A 13,317-nucleotide genomic window follows, 5' to 3' on the forward strand; every position below is an offset into this window, starting at 1 on the left:
AAGACTACGTTTGTTGACACTTATTTCTCAACTAAGATTGCAAACAACCTTCTAAATGATCATGATCCAAAAACCATAGCTGAGTGTGAAAAACGCTCCGACTAGCCTAAATGGAAGAATGCAATTCAAGCAGAAATAGCCTCGCTCAATAAAAGGAAGGTATTTACAGAAGTAATACCTACACCTCCAAATGTTTTCCCAGTGGGATTCAAATGGGTTTTTGTATAGAAAAGGAACGGAAACAATGAGGTGGTGAGATATAAAGCGAGACTAGTAGCACAAGGGTTCACGCAGATACCCGGCATTGATTTCAATGAAACACATTTTCCGATTATGAGTGGAATTTACATTCCGATATTTAATCTCATTGTCTGTTCAAAATCGTCTATCTATGCAGTTGACGGACGTCGTGACTGCATATCTTTATGAGTCATTAGATTCGGACATTTACATGAAGGTTCCCGATGGAATCCAAATTCCGAATACTAACGAAGACGCAACATGTACTGTGTAAAGTTGAATTCTTTATATGGTTTAAAACAGTCGGGTAGAATGTGGTACAATCGACTAAGTGAGTTTCTCATTAAAAAGAGTTACTCTAACAATGATGACTGCCCATGTGTATTCATCAAGAAATACAGAACATGATTTTGCATTATCTCTGTATATGTTGATGATTTAAACATCATTGGCAACAAACAGGATATAAATGAAGCTTGTAATCATCTAATGACGAAATTTGAAATGAAAGATTTGGGTAAAACCAAATTCTGCTTGGGTTTACAACTTGAGCACCTTCCTTCGGAAATATTGGTTCACCAAGCTACATATATCCAAAAAATCTTAGAGAAATTTAACATGGACAAATCCTATCCATGCAAAACACCTATGGTAGTTCGATCTCTAGACGTAAAGAAAGATCCGTTCAGACCAAAAGGTGCTGGAGAGGAAATTTTGGGATCTGAATTCCCATATCTTAGTGCCATTGGAGCATTAATGTACCTAGCAAATTGCATCCGGCCGGATATTGCATTTGTGGTAAATTTACTAGCTAGACACAGCGGAGCCCCAACAAAACGCCATTGGGTAGGAGTCAAGCAAATTTTTCGCTACCTACCAGGCACTAAAGATCTAGGTCTATATTTCCAAAAGGAAAAACAAAACTCTGAAATAATCAGATACACTGATGCTGGCTATTTATCTGATCCCCACAATGCAGATCCCAGACCGGTTTCGTGTTCCTACACGGTGGGACAGCCATATCGTGGAAGTCTTCTAAACAGACTCTAGTGGCTACATCCACAAATCATTCGGAAATAATAACCTTATATGAAGCATCTCGTGAAAGTGTATGGCTACGCAGAGTGATTAACCACATACAACAATCATGTGGCATTGGTTCGATTGAATCACCAACCATTATCTATGAGGATAATTTTGCTTGTGTTACTCGGATGCAATCAGGTTATATAAAAAGCTATATAACTAAACATATTGCACCTAAACTATTCTATCCTCATGAATTACAACAAAATAGGGAGATAAATATTTTGCAAACCAAATCATGTGATAACCTCGCTGATTTGTTCACCAAGTCCTTACCCAACTCCACATTTCAAAAATGTGTATACAGGATTGGTATGCGACGACTTAAAAATTTGCAGGCATCAGGGGAGTATTCACCTGAATTTAACCTGTTCATAACATTATATTGCACTCTTTTCCTATTATGAGTTTTACTCACTAGTTTCTCATAAAATGTTTTTAATGAGACAATAATAACATAAGATTATATGTCATATTTTCTATTTTCCCCACCGGGATTTTTATAGATAATATACAAGACATATTTATTATTCACATAATTCGACATGAATTATCAAGTGACAGTATTCAAAATATGTTATACAATTTTCTCCTTATTTTTCCCATTGGGTTTTTAAAAGGAGTTTTCATAACATATCAATATTATTATTATTTTCTTAATATTTTTCCCACAGGGTTTTTGGAGGAAATTACAAGACTACAAGATTCCATGATGATTCAAGAATATACAAATCAACGGAGCAAATTGATCAAGGGGGAGTGTTGAGAATAATTATTTATGATCAATTACGATTAATTATTAGTTAATTAATAGTTAATTAGGCAGTTAAAGTTGTTACTGTTGGTGTCCCAATTTTGGAAAAATTGGGACGCGAATGCCCAAAACTTGGGACACTAATGCATGTATTGGTGTCTCTTTCCCTTTTATAAATATAATCATCGATCAATGGAATAAGATACAGATTTCATTCTAACAGGAGCTTCCTAAAACCGGAAAGAGGGTAGCTACCATGCAGGCAAGATCCTTGACACCTTCCTCAGAGCGTCATACATCTTCCCCGAAGTAACCCTGGACAAGTGGATTAATAATTAATGGTAATAAATAATACTAATCTAGTACTCCGTATCAATTAATTAACGTGCCAACACACCACCGCGACCCGGCCAGTCCTTACCCCTCCCTGTCGTACGTACGTATGTACGCATGGCGCTTTCTTGCACGCTGCTGCGATTTGGTGATTGCTGAATCAGGTCACGCCTTCACGCCTTGCCGCGCTGCCCCTGCATTGTCAAACCGGGAGAAAGTGACGGCGTCGAAGCTCAGGAAACGAAACACAGGGCGCTGCTGCGCGCTGTGTTCGTACCTGCTCCCGATAAATTATCTTACAATATCAAGGATTCAAGATGGTAGTCGGGAAGAAGAAGTGCTGCTGCTGGGGCGGCGGCCCGTGAGAAAAAGACGTGAGATATACGTTGCGCCTTTTCTAACTGCTGATTGATCTTTCTTTCTGGCACCGGGTAGTCCAGCTGCATGTGCACCTGGCGTACAGACTGAAGCAGCTCCGAAGGTACTGAAAAAGCGTCGTTGCTCTTTTGGATCGAGCTGATTTTCCTTTCCGTCAGGTGCTTTCGGGGTTGATTAAATTGACGGAGTATCACTCAGCGATCGATGGCGCATCATATGACACGTTTTTACCCGTGCTTCTTTTCTGCAGGGGTTGTGGCATATGTCCCGTGTACGTACGTACTCCTACGTTTCATGTGCAAGAAAACATGCATGTCTAATGTTTCGTACTGTTCCGATCCCTAATAGTTTTGTACTAAATCTAAACACTTATTATGGATCGAAGAAAGTATCTTGTATCCTATATCCGAGCTCCGTCCTGCTGGTAGTTAATAGCACGGACCTTATTGAATTGCCGTCTTGGCAGCCTCGCAGGCAAGCACAGGAATTAAACGTGCGTGCATGCATGCACCTCGTCGTCCTATCGCCCTCAAATATTATTCCGGTCCGGTCCTCCTCCGTCCGTCCGTCAAGCAGTCCTTAGCCGCGCAGTCCCAGATTGTGTGCTTGACCCCATCCGCGCTAGCAGCTAGATCACCGATCGATTACCCGGGCACACGCACCTACGTTTACGTTAATTAAAACCTGCGGGCGACCGAGAGTTCACGCCACGTCGCCCCGGCCGGCTGCTGCAAAAACTACACATGTTTCGCCCCGCGCAGTTAGCCACAGCTAGATCGACATACATACATATCGGCCCCTGCAGGAAGCTCTCTTAGTCGTGTCCATGTGCGTGTGGGAGCTGACTTTGCCGGCCCCGGCAGCCAATGGCGCGAGATGAAGTGCACCATGTACGTGTCTCCGTCCATATCGATACCGACGGGCGCTTCTCCTGTCCGCTCGCTCAGCCGACGTGGACACCAAATGCATACACAATCGCACACATTAATTCTTTTAAGGCGAGGAGGGGCCGGATGGCCGTCGCGCGCCTTGTGTTTTTAAAATGGTTTTTAGATGGTTTGTTGGCCCGGGGCTCTCGAGCTAGCTAGCTTGCCCGGTCGCCGCTCTGTTTCGTCGGCTCAATCTTGCCTGCGGCTGCTGGTGGGCCCAGGGGGTGGATGTGCATTTGTCAAAAGGATGGTGTTGCATCGTCATATGGGGGCAGGATCTGCTGTGGCGACCCAAAATCAACTTTGGTTGTAAAAATGTCGAGGTGTTGCACTACGAATGGGTTTCTTCTAGAGTAAAATTCGAAGAAGAACCCCTTGGTGGCTACCAGACATCATATTTATATTAGTCTTAAAATTGCGGGAGTGCTACATTTCAATTGGGTTTCTCCAAGCTGTAAAAAAAAAGCAGATCGATGGCGTCATCAACTAATGCAGCTAGCACAACCGGGGCTACGACGGTGCGACCCACAAGGGATGGAATTGCAGGCACGTGCCACGCCGTATCATTATAATTTCTTTGTCTCATTCGATTTTAAGCGTTAATTAACCTATATGTCAAGAAGAGCCCCGGCCCTGCCGGGACGCTGTCGTCGGCTATAAAACCCACGTCTAACCGGTCCGTCGAGTTTTAGCCTCTTGCTGTCCCCTTCAAATCTTCCGTGTCTCCTCCATCTGCTAGCTGCCTCAGCTCTCAAAAGTCGCACCTATCCATCAATAAACACCGCGCGCGTAGCTATCCATCCACATCGATCCTTGCGCACCTTGGGTTCATTCCATCCATGGCCGCCGCGAGCTACGACGCCGATCACGTCCGGCGCCACAGCGGCCTCGGCGTGCACGCCGCGTCGCGGAAGATCGGCAAGCCGGCGCCGTCGGCACCGTCGACATCGCAGAATCGGAAGCCGGTGATCATCTACATGGTGTCCCCGAAGGTGATCCACGTGGAGGCCCACGAGTTCATGTCGCTCGTGCAGCGGCTCACCGGCCCCGACGGCGGCGACGATCAGGCCAGGCTGCAGCAGGCCTCGACGTCGTCGTCTTCCCCGAGGGCGGCGGCGGCCCGCAAGCAGGGCGCGCCGCCGGTGCGCGTGAAGGCGCGGGCCCTGAACCGGCCCGGCCCGGCGGTGTCCGTGTCGGTCACGGCCACGAGGCAGCAGCAGCAGCAGCAGCAGGCCGGGCCTCCGTCGTCGTGGGCCGTGCCGTCGCCGGCGTCGGGGTTCCTGTTCCGCGACCTCAGCCCGCTCCGCGGCGGCGCGCTCAAGGGCGAGGGGGCCTCCTCCCTCGTCTCCCCATGGCTGCACCACGTCAGCGGCGGCGACCATTTCCTGAGCCCCGGTGCGCCGGGCCTCGCCTCGCCCTCGGGCTTCCTCGACATCTTCGGCCCGCTATCCTCCTCTCAGCACCAATGATTCATCGGATCCATGGTCAGGATTCTGGGAACTCAAGAGTACGTACGTATGCTTTAGGGTTTTTGCTGCGTGAACTCGCATCGATAGCTCTCAGCCTCTCACATGATGATCAATCAAAAATATCCCCTGCGTGGATCCTGGATGGTTCGGCAAAGCTGTAAATAGGCGTAGGTTTTCGATCACGGTATTCGGGTATTGAGTTCATGTGCTTGATTTTGATCTTGTTTTGCAGTTCTTGTTGTACATTAATTGTAATAACTGGTGCACCCTTGACCTTGAGATATATGAAATTGATTTATTTGTTCATTCGTTTCAGTTGGCGCGCGTGCGCGCAAGTTGTAATTGTCAGGAGCAGCTGCTTAACTGGAAATAGCTAGCCTACGCGCTTCAATTAACAGTATCGATCTATATGCAACATATCCTGTGTGCTGGAAATGGCCTAGCTGATTCACTATACATCTGTGGATTGTGTGTTGTTGTTCCATTTTCCAGTTTATACTACTACGGAGAATATCATCCTGCTCCCCGTGTTACATGCAAACCACTTATGCTAGCTCTCGAAGAAATCAAGCAGATCGTGTTTTGGTCCACTGGCGATGCGGCATCTACAGCTTGCTCACCATGGCTATATATATGTCTCAGAATTGGCATACAATTGACAGGTTTAAGCGGATACATATTTCTTTTTTTTCACAGGATTATATATTAGGAGCTACAGATTGCAATGCACGTTTTCTTTCCTATACGAGCATTCAGTCTTATAGCTTGTCTAATTCTAGTTTTCTATATCATCTGAGGAATCACAAAAACCTTGCAAAGTCTGAAAACACTTGCAGCGGATATTTCAGAAGTAGTCTTGCGTTGCCACACCCAATTAAGATGATTAGGATCCTAGCATGGATGATCATTCAAGCCCGAATATGTAATCTGCAATATTAATTTACAACAACAAAGGGCATTTGGTCTAGTGGTATGATTCTCGCTTAGGGTGCGAGAGGTCCCGAGTTCAATTCTCGGAATGCCCCAAATTTTAGACTTTTTTGTTTATTCCGCCTGCTACGTTTGGTACCTTCCTACTGTCTCTACTGACTCGCACGTTGCTGCGGGACTATTGTTTTCTATTAATTAATAGCTTGAAAAAAGGTGCACAAAATATCTGTACTCATATGCAAAAAGAAAGACCATCAAATTTATCTGTACTCATATGCAAATGCCTGAACAAATACATTTTGAAATGTGAAACAAATACACTTTAGTACTAACTGACAAAGAATCAGTATTAAGATGGCATTCATATCCTATGAATATGTATTTGTATTCTAAATAGGAATAAATTAGCTGGATAAGAAAATGATGTCAATATGGAGATGCAGTATTCAAAAGAATATCTCAATAAGCAATTAAGCATTGGCTTCAATATTCGCTTACGGTATGCCAGAAAGAGGATCGAACAGTGCTTGATTCCGAGTACATAAACACCAATGGCAGCTCATTAAACTTACAAAACTCGCCACAGAGAAGTAATAACACAGCTAGCAGTGGGAAGCATTCTTTCAACCTGCCAAGCCTTCATAATTCTTGCATCACCATTTGCATTCCCACTGTTCTAGGAATAGAAGAGCTTAGCTGTTGCATGTTGGCTGTTGTAATCTTGAGTGCGAGGAGGAGAAGAAACAATGGCGCTCTCCCCGACGTTCTCCTTTCCATGAGGCTTTCCATGTTAGAGCGCACAGCGGCTCGGCCCAACTACTCATACATGAGCTGATGCCTTACCGGCCTAGGTCCACAGGAGCCCACAACATATAAGGCCTCGAGCCTAACTCAACCCAAAAGACTGATCCAATAGGTGAGGTTTGCTCCACCTTATATGTTGTGCTCCCCCACAGTCAATTTCCGATGTGGGACTAAATCCAACATTCTCCCCCGTCACACATCGGGCTGAACGGGCTCCCCCGTCATCTGGAGATGTTAGTTCTTTTTTCAACCATGGGTCTTGATCTCCCGTTACTAAGAGATCAACCACGAGGCTCTGATATCAATTGTTAGAGCGCACAGCGGCTCGGCCCAACTACTCATACATGAGCTGATGCCTTACCGGCTCAGGTCCACAGGAGCCCACAACATATAAGGCCTCGAGCCTAACTCAACCCAAAGGACCGATCCAATAGGTGAGGTTTGCTCCACCTTATATGTTGTGCTCCCCCACAGTCAATTTCCGATGTGGGACTAAACCCAACATTCCAGACGTGCTGACTCAGTAACACCATTTAGCTATTGGATGTTGTAGCCTGAAGGCGGCCTGGGGAGGCGGACGCCTGCCCCTACGCGGTGGCCTGTTGAGGCGGAGGTGGCGCGTAGCGCTACAACGGCGGCATGGGCGGCGGGAAGGGGGCCCCGGCAGCAGCACGCCGTTCGGCGCCTGCTACGGGTGTGGCGAGGCGACGCCGGGCTGCGGCTGTGGTATCATGGCACCTGCGGCCGGAACGCCGCGGTGGCGCACAAGGAAGAGGTCCAGGATGTGGCGGCGAGCCGCGGAGCTTGAAGATCCTCCTCCGTGCACCTTGCAGCACGGGCCGCCACGCGTGAAGCTCGGCGAAGAAGCCCGAGCATGCCAGTGCTCCACCGGCCAGCAGCGTGCTATCTCATGAGGAGTATATAGCATCATGGACAATTATTATTGAGTGGAAATTGAGAAGGGCAAATGGGAGGAGGAATGGAAACGACAGGACATTTGTTCCTTGATTAGTGCGACTGTTTCTATTCTACTACGGTGTACTCGGTAATTGATACTACCAGAAGAGAGAGGGTCATTTGTTCCTTAATTAGTGCGTCCCTTAATTTCCATTCTAATACGGAGTAACTATTTAAGATCGTGCTAATTGATAACGGAAGAGAGAGAGAGAGAGAGGGGGGAGGAGGAAAGAGAACACATGACATTTGTTTCTTGGGATGGTTTAACGGATGGATGGACCCAAGTTTTTTTTTATCGGAAACACAGGCAAGTTGGGGCGCCTCGTGGGAATGATGGGGCTGCTGACATGGCACAAATCATTAACATGATTGGTGGCTGATGTGGATAGGCTGCATGTTGAGAGAAATAGGTTAGTGGGTTGTCTCTACTTAGATATAGAGGATCACCCATTGCAGCAATTTATTTACTCATTCCAATTGGAGTTGGAAAGAAAAGCAAACCTTCGCGCAAATAAATTCTTGCTCACCTATTTTGCATGGCAGGTTGATATTTATCTTAATGTGTTCTAAGAGGCTTTTACAAGCAGAGATGTTGTCCTGCAAAACATGTTTTGAAGAACACACCTATATGAGCTTGACTGTTAAACGTCGCAGTCCGTGAGAGTTAGGGTGCTCTCTAATAAACTCATGAAAGGTCCCGGAGTATGACGCATAAGCTCCACCCGCGGAGAAGTCCTGCGGTAGCCTAGTATCGGTCAAGGCTTTGTGTGAAACTAGGTTCGCAGAAAACTTGTAGTTCAAGGCACCGTCCACTGTTCAAGTTGCATAGTGTAACATAAAGTCCTACGTGGAAGTTCAACTTAACAGCATCGGTATATTAAACAATGCTTTGGAATCATAGGCAAATCTTATGTGCCTTTAGGATCTGGTGGGGGATTGTTGGAATTTATGTGGCCCAACCCATTATTTAATCTATAGTCCAATAAATTCCTGGAAAAAATCCCTACGGCCCATGTTAACCCATTCATGTGTGTCAAGAGGTGGGACAAAACTTTAGTCCCATATTGCTAGTTGAAGAGAGTTTGCACCAAAGGGAGGCTCCTCCACTTGTTGTATGAGCATGAGAAGAAGAGAACTTCTACGCGCTCCTCCTCCTCCGCCGCCCGCCACGACGCGCGCGTGCCGCGAGTTGCGGGAATGCCTCGAGCCGAGAGCTTCTCTATCTTTTTGCCACGCGTGTATGGAAAATAAACGGTTGCACAGAAGCTGAAACGAATTTGTCAGTGGGTTTTTATTGCAGCCGGGCTGAAACGAATTGTCAGTGGGTTTTTATTGCATCGCCTCTTCGTTTTCGCCTCCCTCTGTTGCCTGTTCGGCTGCCTGCTGTGCCTATATAAGAAAGGTCGCTCCTCTCCAGAAAACACACCGAAAAATCACTCCTGCCTCCTCTCGTTCCAGAGCATTGCGGTGCCGCTCCGTTCTTCCCAATCCCGTCTCGCAGTGTGCACCGCAGGTCGGGACAGTAGGCCTCCGAAACCCCGCCTCTTCAAGTCCTGTACAAGAGAACGGCGATAAGGTTTTTGGGGAGCGCTACGCGCGACTACTGGCTTCTTCCTCTTCGCTGCCAACGCACTGGACTCCGACGACTCCTTCCAAGACGACGACTTCTTCCCAGAGGTCGACGACATCCTCGGCATCAACATGACTGGCAACGGAAACACAAACGGTTCCGCCTTTGCACCGTACGTATCACTGTTTCCCATACTTGAGACCATACTGCAATTCGTATGTTTAGTTCTTGCGTGTTTTGTTCATATGCTTGCATGGCTACTGTGTTTGATCTAGTCATGTTTTTCCCACTATTCATGTTGATTAATTCTTGTCGCGAATCATTCATGGTTGCAATATTCCACATGTTTTATTTACTGTTTTTATCTATTAAATCTTGTGATAAATTGCTCATATTTCCATCAGTAGATATATTCAAATTTTGACAAACTTGAGACATCCTTTGTTGAACGGAGAAATTACTGTAACATGTTTAGTTTTACTGACCGTTGCAAGAAGAAAACGCAGATACGTATGATGTCAACGGCATCTGCTTGTGGTCGACAACAACTAGCTCTTCTCGACAGACTGAACCAACCGCCTTGGTCTGATAGTATCCATTATCCCCCTTTTTTTTTGTCTTAGAAACGAACTCCCACGCTTGCTTGGGTATGAACCACATAGGACAACGAGGTGGTGCATCACAGCAGTATATTGACATGTTGAAGTAGTTCTAAGTTACAGGTATCATGTTTCTACTTAATTAGCACATTGAGCTTTCTACTTAATTAGCACATTCAACTTAAGCCATGAAGCACGAAAAAATATAAATTCTCGGTGGCTTCAACTTCCAGACATCACGAATACCCACTATTTATCTAACTGGAGGCACTTAAACAACAATGGACGATTTCATTTCGCAAAGAGAAGCGATTTTACAAGACACATGTGAACAATACCAAAGATAATTTGGATGTCATACAAACTACGAATGAACCGAGGCAGAACTACTCGATGGCTGCAGCAATTCTGGATGATTGTGCAATCCTGGCATCTTATATCATGAAGATCTCCTTCAGCCCAAGGGAAGTCAATGGTGTGGCGCATGATCTCACATCAATTGCAGAATCTTCTCCACCGGCACTCTCCACCGCAGTACCTCTTTTAATCAAAGATGTACGTAAACATGATTTCAAATGAAATGCTTTGATTGAAGATTTGGTTGGGGTGCGCCGGCCCGGTCAGCAATGCAACGACCAGGCGACACACGAGAGCCCCAATAGCAAGCTATTGTTGCCGACTCTCCGCCATAAAAAATAAATAAATTTAATATCGGTGTGGACATATGGTCCACATATCGATACTACACTTGATCTTAGCCCAAAAGGCCGAGAAGGGTATGATTTGACAGATGGCCCTGGCTCGCCTCATATAGTGTTTCTCCTCCACCGATGAGTTTAGCTGGGCGATTTGGTACTAAACAGAGGCAGGCAGAAGCACAACGCTCTGTGTTCCTCTGATTTGGGCTGTCGTCTATATGGAGCCCATACATAGTTGGGCTGATTCCTTTACTTAGCTCAGAATAAAACGTTTGCTCAAAAAAAAAAAAAGCTCGGAATAAAACGAGAAAGGTTGCCACAGGTGGGCTTCTAAGAAATGTGTTTATGGCTTACTGAGGAAAAGGAGACCGTTCTACAAAACAAAACAACAAAACTTATCTCCATCTCAAAAAAAAAATGAGAACCTTTTTCGAATGAAGAAAAAGATGACTTGCCTCAGGGTGGATAACTACTGACTAGTGCAGCTGTCAATATGTCTGGTCAGTCATAGAAACAAGCTTAGCCAAAAATTGAAGTTCCACTGCTGATTCAATTCGTGTGTCTTTGATGTCACGATTATACATCCGCAAAAAAAAATGTCACGATTATACGGGCGCAATGAGCGAGAAGACTGGAAAATTAAGGCGTCGCCGACGCATATCTACACCACCCGGCACGGAAGCTGAGAGGGACCAATACGTTATACGTGTCACGTATGTGCAACTTTGTTTAATTTTGGGTAGCAATTTGTGCTGAACACGCTGCCTGAAATTGCTTCAAAATTTACATCAAGTTGGCTAACATCACGCAGTATCACCGATTGATAAATAAATAAACGTCATGATTGGGAGAAGTGATTTGTCACCGGTAACTCCAGCCCGTAGGGGTCAAGCAAAGCAAGCGCTAGGCAAAGATTGCGGTGCATCTGATATGTACTCTGACCTCGTCTGTCCTCCACAAAAGCGTTGAAATTATGAAAAGCATTGACACAGTTAGAATAGGAATCATGCATCCATGCGTATCTGTTACGTTGAAAAAAAACGAATGAGAGAGAAACAGAAAAGAGAGACGATTTGGCTAGAATTGGGACGTTTTATCCACTTCATTATCACTTCTCCACAACAACATTGGTGGGTCGGCCGGTTTTGGGAAAGGGATATAGGATGAGATAGATGAAGAATTAAGGCGGTGTGATTGTGCTCGTTAGTGTAGGAGACAAAACGGGGACGTGGTTAATAAAGAACAGAATCTTGGACAAGGAAGGTGGGATGTTTCTTCAAGGGAAAAAAAGAATGGAAGATAAGAGAAAGAAGCAATGCGGTGGATAAGTCATAAAGTGCGCCCCGGTTCTGAAAAGAATCTTCATTGTCCCGATCCTAATGTCTCGTCACAAGATTGAGCAAGAAAATGTCACTCCTACGTAAATATAGTCATATAGTGCCTTTGCTGTCGCAGTCTCTTCTCTTGATTCTGGAAGAACGCTTATAAAAGCTTTGTGTCTCACTCGCTCATTCAATTAAGAGAAATAATTTTGCCGTCACGATCACAAAGGAACAGAGTTCTAAAAAAGTGCAAGGAAACATTTCCTAAGCACCAATTAGGACAATGCAGCAGTACTTTCTCGAACAAAAGTTAAGGCATGGCCTGCACACACACAGCGACACCTCTCCTGGCATGATAGAAAGCGACCGTGCAACCTGTTTAATTTTCTGTGCTTTTGCTGCTGCCCAGAAGTCAGAAGATGCCAACTCCGTAGCATTTGTTAGGGAAGTTAACTCCACTAGTAACCGTTTGACACACGGAAGGCACTACGTAACGTAGCGTGAAGCAAAGCGCTGGTGATGCTCAGGCCCCTGGTGATACTTAACGTGTACGCCTCTCCGTCCGTTCCTCGCCGTCGTCGGTGCGTCACTCCCCGCTGATCCCATGGCGGTCATGGTTCCAACTTCCAAGCGCCCGAGCCGTGTTGTTTCTTGTCCTTTATAAATTTTACAAAATCACAGTTTTTGAAACACCGCAGTTAACAGAAACCGTTGGTAGAATCGCACTTTTTGAATGAAGCTGTCTCAGTTAACCCGAAAGCAAGTGGTTTGACGGTTTGCTTGATTTCTTACATGTGTGCCCACCTATCGAACACCACGTCAGTCCAACCCGACCTGTTAGCCCGCGATTAAACTCTTCGGCCTCTTCTCACTCCCACGAGTTTCCGGGGCCGACGTGGCGTTCGACATATGGGCCTCACCTGTAAGAATCCTGGTTTCGGTCTGACTGAGACAACTTGACTGAAAAAATGTGATTCCGCAAACGGTTTTTCGGTAACTGGTTCAACGACACGACAACACTCAAAATCACGTTGTTTACATCCACAGCGTAATGACACGACACGTACGGCATGGAAGAGCAGTTTGGTTGTAAGTGTGCTACGCTCACAAATTAATGGGCCTCGGTTCTAAATACTCCATCCGTCTCATATTAAGTGCCGAAACATTACATGTATCTAGATGTATTTTAATGTATAAATATGTCCATTTTTAAACAATTTTGAGTCACTTACTATGAGACGGTGAGAG

The 13,317-nt window shown here is 45.6% G+C and overlaps 1 protein-coding gene, 1 non-coding gene and 1 pseudogene across 2 annotated transcripts; 2 read left to right on the top strand and 1 right to left on the bottom strand.

Moving 5' to 3' along the window:
- The first annotated feature begins 4,389 nt into the window (after nt 1-4,389).
- Nucleotides 4,390-5,495, top strand: LOC100841203 (protein MKS1). Its single transcript, XM_003563617.4, has one exon. It carries the CDS (start codon nt 4,560-4,562, stop codon nt 5,187-5,189), a length of 630 nt encoding a protein of 209 aa, XP_003563665.1. The 5' UTR covers nt 4,390-4,559; the 3' UTR covers nt 5,190-5,495.
- A 647-nt stretch (nt 5,496-6,142) lies between these two features.
- TRNAP-AGG lies at nt 6,143-6,214 on the top strand. Its single transcript has one exon. It is a non-coding gene; the product is annotated as a tRNA-Pro (tRNA).
- A 4,436-nt stretch (nt 6,215-10,650) lies between these two features.
- LOC112270319 lies at nt 10,651-10,829 on the bottom strand (annotated as a pseudogene).
- Nucleotides 10,830-13,317: the final 2,488 nt, after the last annotated feature.

Source organism: Brachypodium distachyon, chromosome 1 (genome assembly GCF_000005505.3).
Source record: "Brachypodium distachyon strain Bd21 chromosome 1, Brachypodium_distachyon_v3.0, whole genome shotgun sequence".
Taxonomy (NCBI): Eukaryota; Viridiplantae; Streptophyta; class Magnoliopsida; order Poales; family Poaceae; genus Brachypodium; species Brachypodium distachyon.